This window comes from Parus major, chromosome 2, assembly GCF_001522545.3.
Source record: "Parus major isolate Abel chromosome 2, Parus_major1.1, whole genome shotgun sequence".
NCBI lineage: Eukaryota > Metazoa > Chordata > Aves > Passeriformes > Paridae > Parus > Parus major.
In genome coordinates this window covers 58,289,767-58,303,163 of record NC_031769.1, presented here as the reverse complement: position 1 = coordinate 58,303,163, position 13,397 = coordinate 58,289,767, and the positions used below count along the sequence as shown (strand labels likewise).

Genomic DNA, 13,397 nt, shown 5'->3' with positions numbered 1-13,397 from the left:
TTCTTTTTTTTTAAAAAAACAAACTTCAGTTCTGAGCCTCCATAGAGTTTACTTCATCAATTTTCTACCATGGAAGAAATTCACCTTTTAAAGGTGAATTCTGTTGAGAAGTATAGCATTTTTTGACATCTTAGGAAATATTATTTTGCAACCAATTATGAGCTGTGAGACAAGCAAAGAAATCACACGTCTTTCTGGCACAGAAAGACATATTTGTACCTTATATCTGAGTAGGCTTGTATCTTCTGAACTTTGATATCTGAATCCAAAACATTCAGCAGTACAGCCAACTGTCTCACCAGAGTGTCCTTTTGCTGCTCACTTAGCTGTCCCACTCCAACCTGCAGGATCAGCTCCACCAGACCACTCCTTTTGGGATCTGACAGAAGAAGAACATGTTATTCCTTCAGAATCTGGCAAATATTTCAGTACCAATATGCAGAACTTGAAAGTATTCATTAATACTAGTTTTCTGCACAAGATCCATATCACTGATAAGCCAACTCTTTTGTGTTAGAGAAGTACTCAGCTTATTTTGTCACATTCTCTATGAAACAAACGTGGTGGGTCCTAAGATAGTAACCCACCTTATGAACAGAAATAAAGTACTTCAGGGTGTATTTTCAGCATTTACGCATTTCTGTGCAGAAGAGAAACTTCTGATCCTCTAAATGCTGCCATCTTAAAGTCAGAGATAAGCACTAGCTGAGTCCAATTACCAAGTTCCCTGCTAGTTATCAACTACTGAATACTACTCAGGAAAAGGGAGCCAAAGATGGACTTGTACTGTAGCATGCAAGACTGAACAAGTCTAAATGAGGATGGTAAATTTGAGAAATAACAGGTATGTTTACCCTGACTACCATTACAAACTGAGGTTTCTGTTATATGGTGCTTGAACTTCTAGAGTGTCTTGCGAACAAAACAAACTTCACAGATGTCCCATGAGACTCATAATCCAATTACTATGACTACATTCATTCAACAGTAAACTGAGGAACCGAAATAAAATCAGGGGTTGACAGACCCAAGATTTCAGACTTTTTCCTGTGACTTCAATTTCCATCATTTACCTATTTCATCTGCATTTACAACCCCCTGAAATTCTTTTAGGATTTTTTTGGTCTTTCAGGATGAAAGAAGGAAAACAAATGAAGCCACACTTTTGACCATCAAACAGCAGCATTTGTACTTAAATTTGATGGTCAGCTCCCATCTCTTTCTATTGGCCAAACTAATTAACAACCAGAAAAAGAAACAAAAACCCTAAAATGAATGAGAAGCAACAAAAGCCTAATGAAAATATTAAGTAGTAAGTATAATTTTTTATTTATTTATGATCCCAACTACAGCAACTGTAGTAGCTAAGAATCCTGATGTCACCTTTTAACACACTTGGACCTAGTCACAGAACAGTAAGAAGGCAGAAAGAGAGAGACCTGTTTCCTCTGTGTTTTAACTTGAGAGATTCTCATCAACATCTGGATAAATAAGTGAAAAGGAGAACAAAGATGTGGTATTCACAACATGTCGATGACCTTTTAATTGTCATACCAGGCCGCACTTCAACAGTTGCTGAATCAACATCTGAGTCTCCCTTAGCATCTGTCACTTTCAAGTGGAAAATATAGGTTCCTTCCACAAGGTTAGTTAGCTGCAGTACTGCCTCGTGGTCTGAGCCATGGATCACATCCTGCAAAAACAAGGTCCAGAATAGTTACACCCTCAGGGAAAGATGCAGGTTTCATTATCAAGTCAGCTATATGGTATGATGCTGTGTTCTTGCTTTGACTTTTGGGACAGATGTGACCTACCCACAGCTTATAGCAGAGTAATGAAATTTGGAAGTGACAGTTAATGAGGATGTTTGCACACTATGGATATTTTCATTAAAAAAACCCAAAGACAGAACAGCTGACAATGTGAAGAACTCATCCTCTTGAAAATCCAAGAGAGTTACATTATTATTTCTCAATTTTATTCTAAAATCCTTAGTTCTGCTTTCTAAACGCCTAATTTCCTCTCCCTGGAGTTCATGCATTTTCAACTATTAACTCTGCCAGTTATATTTAATCTAAACCTCTTCAATTCTTACACCCTCACATGAACTGCTTCTAGAAATTTCTTTTTTAATGACTTTGCTTTTTCTGCTCTCCCAGTCCTTGCTGAATGACCACTATCTTCCTAAGACCAGAGCTGTCCACAACACTTTTTGCAAATAGGGGAAAAAAAATTAACCCAGTTCTATTAGCTGACAAGTAACTGAAGTTTATCCTCAGGTATTTCTGCTGTCTGCCCAAATCAGAGAGCAGAATGCAGAACTGCCCTAATGCACCAGGCTAATCACCATAGTCTGACAGGGAAGGTGCCCATACATGTAAAGCCAAACACAATTTTTACCTTAAACTTTAAGTTTTACCTCATATGCTACCAGGCAGGATTCCTTAATCTTTATTGGTACTTTTTCTCTCAGACCCTTCCTCCTTTGGAATATCTGGATTTCAGTTGTTTTTTTTCTCAAACACATTGACTTCATACTACCACCAATCACTCTGCATTGATGCAGTCCTCAGTTACTATATTCTCTAGCTGCACTGAGACATACAAATATGTACAAAATAACACCAGCCTCTTGAGCCACAGCATTACAGAGAGCAGGGGAGACAAAACAGAACCAAGGCACCACACCTGACAGCATCTTATGGGTCGTACCTGCTCTCCCTGCTGCAGCTCTGCAAATAACAAAAGCCAAATTTCGTTACAACCTTCAAGGAACTTACTCCAGCTGCTGGGCTTTGACCATCCCGAATCCACAAATATGACACAATCCCCTGGTCATCAGCAGACCCTGAGCCATCCAAGGTAACAGAGTTGTTTGGAAGCACTAGAACATGCTTCCCACCAGCATGTGCCCGGGGTGGACTGTTGTTTTCTAGCAATAAAAATAGCAGAGAAGGATTTGCTTTCAAAACATGTGACATGCCATTACCAATACACCCACACTACAATTCTTTACCTGATGATTAGAGACAATAACAACAGAACCTCATGTCAAAGCTCCAGGGAAGGGATGAGTGGGTATACAAAATCTGGCTCTGAGCATATTGCAGTCAAGGAGAAAGATCGTTTTCAAAAAGCATTGTGGGATATTCTATTTACAGTCTTATAATAACTTAAGAATCAGATCTTCTCAGTCAAGCAAAAAGATTTTCTGCCTACTTAGAAACACAGCCCAGTGTGAGATCACCATGCTGGGTCCTTTTCATGTGGAAAATTGCTTATTACCCAATAGAAGCTTATGCAAGATCTTGTATCTTCAAAATGCCTATACTTAGGCAAAATGCAGTCAGGAAACTTAAGAGTAAGTCTAATTCCCAAATGCTTTTTGCTTACTACTAGCAGTGAAACTAAGGCATGCATTGGGTGTATGGTGAAAAAAAGCCAAAGAAATATGAACATGTTCTCTTTCCAGAAACCAGACATCACTGATTTTTTCAGAACTAGTAAGTCAGGGCTCAAGGAAGCTGTGGAGCTGAGTGATATACCTCACTGGACACAAATAGCTGGACATAAATAATTCAGTCCTGGGTAGATCTCAAGGGAGTTGGCTGTAACAGCATAGGGTTGTTGTCTTCCAAGTAAAACCAGACTAAACTTGGTTATTGGAAAACTGAGTATTTTCAGTATTAGTATTTTAGCAAACCTGCAACTGTAGACAGTACTGCGGCTACACTTCACAGCAAAACAAGACCATGGACATTTGGGCAGAGCTGTTGCCATGTATTTCTAACTGAACACTAACTGAAACTCTAGAACAGTTCAAGCAATGATGCACATGAGTAAAACAAAGTCCAGCTTCTTTTCCAAGATGCATGTGGGTCAGAGCAATCCCAAGTACAAGCTGGGCAGAGACTAGACTGGGAGAAGTCAGGATAATGCCACTAAGCCTTGAAGAGAAGGACTTGGGGTGTCAGTCAACAGACTGAAAAGAAGCTGAGCACAACCCAGCAATGTGCACTTGCAGTCCAGAAATCCAACTGCATCCTGGACTTGCTGAAGTCAACACATCCCTTCAAGTGTCTAAGGCCAGATTGGATGGGGCTTTGAGCTACCTGGTCTAGTGGAAGATGTCCCAGCCTATGGCAGGAGGTTTGGAACAAGACGATTTTCAAGGTCCTTTCAAACCCAAACCATTCTATGATACAATGATTATCCCAAAGCCTCTTCCACAGCATCCACGTTGGGAAAAATCCCAAAAAACCTAAAATACCCCACATTACAGCAACTGTTTCTCTATATAATTAAAAAAAACACAACAAACCCAAACAAAAACAAACTCACCACAACAACACACTACCAAAATAAGAAAAAAACAAAAAACCAAACAAACAACCCAAGTTTTTTAATACTAAATTTTTAAGTGGAGCTTGGTTCACTGAGGTCTCACTTCTTGGATGCTACTTTAAAATCCACAGTAAATCTTCTTTTCTGCCCAAAGCTTAATTTCAAACATTCAAATAGAAATAATTCTTAATGATGTAGACATACAATTGTCAAAAATATTATTTTGGACCATGTTTTGGACATTAAAACAGTCACTCACAATACTACTTTACTACAAAAGAGCAGTTTTCTTAAACACATTTGATATATAACCACAAATATGTTACATTTTTCTGTTCTGATTTTCTTCAATATTCTGTCCAGTTAAATGAATAAACCAGCCAGTTGCCCACCATGCCCTAAGAAGCAGCAGCCAGGCTTACCTTCCTTCACAGTAATGGAGAGCACAGATGCACTGCTCAAGCCCTGCTGGTCTTTGACAGTCAGCCTGAAGTGATAGGTACCAACCTGGAGACCAGTCACAGTTGCTATTGCCTTGTCATCGTTTTCCATCTGTACAGAGCTTGGCCCACTGAAACAAAACATCTCACAAAAATAATCGCGCCTAGCCAGCCAAAATGTGAGTTCAGCAGCATGACCCAGGCCTTTTTATTTTATGTGTTGTAGTTCTACTACTGCTATAAGCACTGGTGGCTAAAGAACTGTCTGAGACATTAGTTTAGTTTAGGGGATTCATTAATGCCTTTTTCCAAGACATTCAAAGCACCCAGAGTAGAAAATACCCCCCAGAAGTTCAACCTCACCATGGTTCTATTTCATGAGAGCATGAAAATAGAGCTATAACAAATAGCTATTTCATACAAATTATATTGCTCTAAGAGCCACTCACAACCTGTACAGGCTGCCAGCAGACCTCTTCCTGTACCAAGTACGACAGCTGCATGAGCTAAAATACCTTGCCCTTTTATTAAGGATCAGTTAGGTTTGCATATAAACATACAATTATAAGCTTTTGTAAAACATTTTCAATCAACATTCAAGAGTGATTTAGTCACCCATTACTGGAAGTTCAGGGCAAAGTGACTGACACTTTACTGTTCAACAAACAAGTGACTGAGAAACCCTAGTTCTAAGCATAAATGGAAAAACTTTGTATATTACAGAATGGATACAACCCAAGCCTGCTACTTGCTTTTTAACAGAAGACACAGAGGTTCCTGTCATTTTCTCTTAATTTTATGAAAGTAGGCTTCAAAATGAAACATTGCAAAACATAGGCAGAGACTGCCTGAGCTTTTCAAGTTCAACTTAAAATTGCTATTTCTTATGCGATTACTACCCTAGTGGGATTGTCCTGAAAGCAATTCTCAGACATAATTCATGATTCATCATTCAACATGATTGGATAAGAGGCTATAGATCAATTCACTTCCACTTTGTTCTCTATTTTACTGAGGATTAGTAAAATCTTTGGATACCTGATATTTTCCCAGTGATAGAAGACAATGCCTTGGTCATCTCGGCTTTTGCTTCCATCCAGTGTAGTACTTTCTACTGGGAAGGTCAATTCTTTGTCAGGGCCAGCCACTGCTACTGGAGGACTGTTATTTTCTGCAAAATTAGTATTTAGTGTATGAAATTTTCTAGGTAGCAACTGGCAAGGCTTTCAATCAGATTTTGCACAGGGTATTTTAATAAAATTTTGATATATTGGCTCAAAAGGTACAAACCACAAGTATGGCATGCCCAAGCCAGCAAGTGGGAGAGGTCAGTTCTGCAGCAAGCCAAATTCCACAGCAAGTGGGATCCCAAATCCCAGCAAGTCCTTCCCTTCTTCATTGGCCTATCTAAAGGCACACACTCCCAAAAATCTTGCTGCATGCTCAATGCATTATATGAAATGTCACAAAACATGAGTGGTGGGGTATTCTCCTGGTTCCATCCCTTTCAAAACCTCCCACACAAATACAATTCTTTGCCCTCAGCCCTTTTGTCTGCTGGTCAAAGCCACTACGTTAATGCCAGTTCAGAGCCTTTGAGAATTTAGTGCAGAAACATAACCTGTTACTGTCCTCACCCTCTTCTTTTGTGACACAGTAAAACTGGCAACACTACCATTTTCCTGGGTATTTAGCTGCTCTTGGGCCTGACTTCAGCAATAGCATCTCTCTAACTCCACACTATAATATGCCTAAAAGGCACCACCAACCACCACACTTCCAATTCATGTTCTTGATTTCTGCAGTGAATGACTGCTGTGAAATTGCCCCAGAAGGGATCATCTACAAACGATGTATATTAAGCGGCAACAGGAAGATAAAACATTTCCCCATGGTGAAATGTGAGACCTGCACACGGGCAGAAAAGGCCACTGTGGATATAAAAGGCAAACATACTGTGAAAAAAAAACAAAAACAAAAACCACACAAGGCCCAAATCATTTGGCTCCCAAACCTAAATAAACATGTGAAAGATGCAGTTTTTGAAAAGTCCTTGGTTGACACTTTTTCCTAGGAAACACAACACAATTTGTTTGAGTGAATTCAAATCACACAAGGACTCTTGCAGGAGAATTGCAAAACAATAAGAAAATTGAGCTAAGCACTGATTGATACTCTGAACAGCTTTCAAAACAGACTTTGTAGGACATTAAACTCAAGAGCTGCAATTTGGGTTTCAGAAGCACGTTCAAACAGACCACTGTTGCCTTACATAACCAGGCTTGTGTGAACCCTCAGGATCACCACCTGGATTTTGTTTGATTCCACACTTAACTGCCTGCTTTGACAGAAAATGGAGGTGGACAAGTCCTTGATCCAGGGGTACGAGGCACGGGGGCTGCCGTATCAGTGGTGCAATGCAAGGAGAGGGGGAGTTGGAGAATGGCTCCAAGGCCCCAGGCTGGGCCAGCCCTGAGGGACCCAGCCGTGCCTGCACTGACTTACCAGGCTGCACAATCAGTGTGACCTCGGCTGTGGAGCGCTGCCGTGCAGAGTCTGTCACAGTCAGCTGGAACGTGTAATCTCCTTCCTGCATTGCAGAGAGCTGCAGGTACGGCGTCCGCACTCCCTTCGCAGCATCGGTAAGGACAGAGCACGAGACAAAACAGTTGTGTGTAATGAAAGGTCTTACAGAGAAAATGCAAGGAAAAATAAAGGCTTAAAGTCATAAATACAGTGTTTGAGCAAGGAGTTAGTGCACCTTTGCAGATAAAGATTTGATGCACAGAGGTAATGTGCTCACTATTGCAACTGTTCCTACCAACCCGGAGAAATAGGCAATAAATCCTAAGTTCTTCTGTCGGTATAACCACTGCACCATTTCTACAGAACAATAATTGTGAAATACACGGAACACTACCATTCTCAAACAGGAAATTAAACACTGATGGAAATTCCTACAGCTTATTCCATTTCCTTAGGGATACTTTCAAAACAAGCACCATGACATCGTTTAGTACTTATAAAAACTGCTAAATACAAGACCAATCTTGACTTGAAACCAGACAAATAGGGTTATCGAAAAAAAACCCCATATTAAACAAGAAAACTCTGTCAGGAGTTTACTCTTTCAGCAGCATTTACTGATACCTATAGAAGCTCATAAAATGACTGGGCCCAGCTATAGGTCCTTTTGCTAACAAAGTGAACATTTGTGGCATCTCTCATTTGAGGAATACCAAATCATAATGCAAATAGGTTTGGCTTTTTTTTTTGCTTTTTTTTTCTTTTTTTGAATAAAGATAACAATAAAAACAAAGAGACTTGATAAACGATTAACTAGCCAGCAGAAGTACTTGTTACACTGTACTCTAACAGTGGATATCATATAATACACCAAAGACCAGCAATCCTCTGGAATGTTTCAAAGAAGGGTTATGGAGATGGGTCAGAGGACTGGAGCACCACTCCATAAGAAGGCTGAGAAAGTTGGGGTTGTTCAGCCTGGAGAAAAGAAGGCTCTGGGGAGACCTCATTGCAGTCTTCCAGTACCTAAAGGAGGCTTATAAAATGAGGGAGAGGGACTTTTAATGATAATGACAAGACAAGAGGGAATAGTTTCAAAGTGAAAGAGGGCAGGCTTACATTAGATATTAGAAGGAATTATTTACTCAGAAGGTGGTGAAGCACTGGCACAGGTTGCCCAGAGAAGCTGTGGCTGCTCCATCACTGGAATTGTTTAAGGCCAAATTGGATGGGGTCCTGAACAGTCTGGTCTAGTGAGTGACATCCCTGCCCATGGCAAGGTTTTGAAACGAGATGATCTTCATTTCAACCCAAACCATTCTATGATTCTATGGCCCTCAGCTTCAGGCACATGAAAAAGATTACTAGTCTGTTGAAAAGAAACTGTAACATGCACTTGTATTTCCACATTAAATACCCAGTGAATCCAGTGGATATTTTGAGCAGTTGTTCCCTTCCTTCAGAAAGGTTGCTTTAAGACTGAACAGCTCTCAAAAATTACAAGTTCAGTTTGCTTGGGTGCTTTTGGAAAGTTTTTGTCATGGTGAATGATCAGAGAAAGTCATAATGCTATAAATCCTTTCATCATTTTTACTTTCCTCTACAGTGCAGTCTTGCATTAATAATATTATTCTTTCCCAAATAGATCTACAGTGATCTCTTTTCAGTTCTGAACGGCTAAAGCATTTGCCAACATGGTAGAAATCAAGACTCATAAAATTTGGCTCCTGAGTTTCAGCTGGATTCATTACATTAATTATCTCAACCGACTACAGAGCTGTAAGAATCTCCAACTTACTGAATGCAAGTCTACTAAAAATATTTATTAGCTTCTCAGATTAAAAAAAAAATCCAAAACTACAACAACACAAACCGTCATGAAAATAAGAGAATAAATTCTGTAAGCTCTCGCTGGAAATGCATGTTTTAGTGAGCATAAAAATCCACCACAGAGCGTGGCATAAACACTGCCAAAAGATCTTGCCATCTTTCTCCCAGAAAATTAAATTTCTATTTGAGTTCTACTCTCTCCAGGAGAAAGTATTTCAAGAAAATTCTGTCTCTCCCTACATTCTCCTATAAAGTCTTCAGCCTGCCCAGAGCCTCAGAAGATGGGAGCCTGTGAAACAGCCTCTAGGGTTCAGGACAGACAATGTGAACTTTAAATCTTTCCAAACCACCAGGGAACAGGCAAGTTTGTTTGGCCCCAAAAAATAAAAAAAAATGTGAAAAGGAATTAAAAGTAGTATCTAAAATAAGAGCTGAACACATGTGAGAGAAAAACAAAAAAAGAATAACATCACTCTAGATATTTCAGTGCTTCTGAGCAGTCACTTAGATATGTGTCTGCTCATGTTAGAGGCAAAGATAAAAGAGATTTTAAATCCTGTGCTAGGAGAAATACACATACCTGCATTGCTACAACCTTGCCTTTGCTTTTGGGACTGAGCGACCACTCATAGCTGACAATTTCATGGTCATCACTGCTCTGGTTTCCATTCAGTGTGATGAAGTTCTGGGGCAAAGTGACTGCCTGATTCGGTCCTGCATTAGCAATAGGTGGGTAATCCACTGGCTTGTTGACAGTCAGAAATGCAATGGTGGAGTTGGCTGCTCCATCTGAATCAATCACGGTAAGTCTACAACAGGAAAAACAGTATCTCTTAAGGTGAAGTTCTGCCAACTTCTAAATTGAAATAGTAATCTTTTTCTGGCACTTTTTCAAACACCACCTAAACAAAAAACACTGATTATATGAATTTCTGCTTCAGACACACATATCCCTCAACTAAGGTAGGAAAAAAATTCAGAAAACTTTACAGACACAACTTTCAATCTTTAAGAAAAACCGAAAAAAAAGCCTAGTTATTCTGGATCCCAGATTAAACCCTTTCCCTGCTGTCAATGTCAACTTAACCATTCACTACAAACTCTTTTAAAAATTTATTCAGTAATAAACAGGGATTTCATTTATCATGTATAGTGAAACACCTAAAACTACTCTGGATGCTCAGAAGCTCTGCTTATAGAGCACAGCAGCAGATTCTCTCTTCTTATTTCTTTGTGGCACACCATTATTAATTTCCATGGAGTTTAATATCAATATCAAGTTACAAAACTAAAAATGTACAGGGTTTTAAAACACCTCATCTTAAAATGAGACTACTGCAGGCACTTCAAAGGGATTAAAGCTTCCCAACTGCAGTGTGGTGACCAACTAATCTCTAATCCACCTCTGTTAAGAAAACTGCATACAGCTGACCACACAGAAGGGAACCTCAGCAGGAGCAAAAGTAGTGCTCATTACCTCAGATGTTAGGGAACACATATGTTTTCCAATGGGTGCACATCCATTGGAATGGATACACTTGGATGGAATTGGATACACTTGGAAGTGTATCAAGGACACTGGATTTTTTTTGACCAGACAATTTCTTGTAATCTTCAAGACAATGCTCTATTGCTCAGGTAAACCACCCTCCCCCAAAGGGTGACTTCTGAACTGACTTCTGAATTCCCTAGGGTTTGGAACACACTTAGAAACATTGTTTGTAAGCAACACACTGCCCTTTTTCACGTGGAAAAAAAAATTGACACTCATTTCTGCTACTGTCTGATATGGAATAATTCCAGTAAAAAATACAGAATTAAAGTAGAAGCTGTAAAAATTTGATGTAACTTATGTGAAGGACCACAGCTAATGTATATGTATGCTGTGTTCAACAATCTGCTGATGCTACACTGATACATAATATATTGACTGATAGGCAGCCCACTGGCAGCCAAAGAACCCAAGCTGGGCCAGTGGGGAGTCTGCCTCTGTACAGACTGGGTTTTAAGTTAAACCATTTAGGAAAAGGACTGATTTTCACTAAATCACCTTGAACCACAAACATTGCTTCCACTGTCTGGGCAACTCCCAGCTTCAGCAATGCATAAAGGGAGGAAACCAGTAGCAAGGCAAATGCTCTTATATAGAACAGAATGACTCTCAGTAAAAGCACTACATAATAATGTCTTGTGAGGATCAGTCTGTCAGTATTATTCTGTCTGCCACCACCCTTCAGAGGATGACTTTCACAGCCTGACTCATAGCTTCACTCAGGGCACTAGCCAACTTCTAAGCTGCAAAAAAAAATAGTCCGTCACAGTTGTTATTTCTGGAAGTGGGGACATATTTAATTTACAATATCTTATTTTCTGTAATTTAGTGTTATAAAGGATCCCTGAAAGCATTTTTTAATAAAACCACTCCATATGTTTATCCACTGTGCAATATGAAGAGTAACAGTTTGAAGAAGAAAAAATAAGTTTTTTATTTGAGGAGATATACGTGGACACTGAAAAATCCAAACATTTAGCTGATATCACAGATAAGCCCCCCAAAAAAATCATCATGCAGGTACCTGAAGGTGTAGTTTCCAGGAACAAGGTTAGACAAGTGCAAGACAGGTGTGTCAGCAGATGCCTTCTGCTCTCGCAGGGGACCTTTAATTTCCTCCCAGTGGTAACTCACTATCTTCACATCATCTATACTTTCTACATTCATTAAAGGAAAACACATCAATTTCTTGTAGCAATTGCTGGAATGAATACTTAATTCATTCATATGCTCATCCATAACTGGTTTTCTAGAATTGTCTCTACAAGTATAGTTGAATAAGCTCAATGAACCACAGAGTCATACCAAGTTATCTTTGGTATGATTTATCTTAACAATTCTTCACACACATGAATTAAAAAAAAAAATATGTATCAGTCTCAGACTCTGGACATTCTGACTTGTCTGTACTCAATAATTATGAATGTAATTACAACACCTCATCACACCCTATCTGAGAACTCTCTACTATGGCCTCAGCTCTACTGGCACAGAGAATCTTCAGGCAGGACAGGACAGGAGCTGTAAGAGTGGATGCTAACTGGATGCTGCAGTCTGACACATTTCATCTCAATCTCCAAGTGCAAGGTTGTGTTTTATAATTTTTTAATTTATTTAAATAATTTATAAATTAAAAAATACTCCCAAAATAAACCATTATTCAGGGAACTTCTTAGAAGAATAAGAAATTTCACTAGTAATTGACAAACAATAACATTGTAACAGTTCATTAAAAATACAGGATATAAGCACAGGATGGTCCAGTACATACGACTGCCATCGATGAAGGTAGAAGTTGTAGGTAAGGAAACTTCTTGCACTTTGGGTGAAGCAACAGCAACAGGTGGCTGGTTAATTCTGACTGCTGTGAGAAAGACAGAGGGGAAGAAAACAAGGGAAGAAAAAAAATATTAGTGAAACTGCAGGCAAAACTAATGTAAAGTCTACAGATCAACAGACCCCAGTGATTAAATCTAGGATACACAGCTTTGCAGCACCTGCTGTCCTTTTTGGACAAGGCAAAGAAGAGGTTACTGATGAGCAGCAGTGTGCTGTCACAGCAGTGTTCCACTGCAGTCCTCCTAGGTGGTGTTATTCAGATCAGAGCTGTGCAATGTAACCTGCAGATAGAGCTGAATCAGCACATGATTGCTGTCCCTGGCTGGAGAACAGGACCAGGAGAGGCAGCATGATGATACCTCAGGCTTTGCCTGAGGAGAGGGAAAGACTTAAGAGAGCACTTAAACACAGTGAGAAAGACTCTAGCTCTATTTCCTTAAAACCCCTTACAGACACCCAGATATGAAACATGTTAGCATGACTAGACTGCCAGATGTCCTTGACAAGCAAAGACTGTTTGATAAGTATGCTGTACATGTGTCGAAGAAATTAATTATATCAGTCAACTGATTTACCTGGTTTGACCGTGACATTTACAAAACCTTCACCAAAGGCATTTTCACCAGAAACCGTCACTTTGAAGGCATAAAGTCCCACTGACAACTGAGACAAACACAGAACAAATAGGGTTACATGCTGAGTTATACAAAAGAAGTATGCTTAAACCTGACAATCATATCACAAAAGAATTAATCTGGATGTTTGAATCCTCAAACTACTTTTATAAACACAAGCATAAAAGACCACTAGTCACTGCCTGGAAATGGGCCATATGAAGCAAACACTGAGGAATTTTTACTCTATCT

General features: G+C 39.4%; 1 protein-coding gene across 2 annotated transcripts in view; it reads right to left on the bottom strand.

Annotated features, from left to right (window-relative positions):
- Window positions 1–13,397, bottom strand: part of KIAA0319 (KIAA0319 ortholog) — a 48,492-nt gene that overhangs the window by 11,199 nt on the left and 23,896 nt on the right. For both annotated transcript variants that reach the window (XM_015620234.2, XM_015620236.2), the window contains exons 7-16: window positions 13,107–13,194; window positions 12,464–12,556; window positions 11,717–11,849; window positions 9,721–9,949; window positions 7,290–7,413; window positions 5,823–5,955; window positions 4,767–4,915; window positions 2,781–2,932; window positions 1,555–1,693; window positions 220–379 (exon numbers count right to left, since the gene is read on the bottom strand). In XM_015620234.2, coding sequence (XP_015475720.1) covers window positions 220–379; window positions 1,555–1,693; window positions 2,781–2,932; window positions 4,767–4,915; window positions 5,823–5,955; window positions 7,290–7,413; window positions 9,721–9,949; window positions 11,717–11,849; window positions 12,464–12,556; window positions 13,107–13,194 — 1,400 coding nt within the window. The remainder of the gene's footprint in view (window positions 1–219; window positions 380–1,554; window positions 1,694–2,780; window positions 2,933–4,766; window positions 4,916–5,822; window positions 5,956–7,289; window positions 7,414–9,720; window positions 9,950–11,716; window positions 11,850–12,463; window positions 12,557–13,106; window positions 13,195–13,397) is intronic.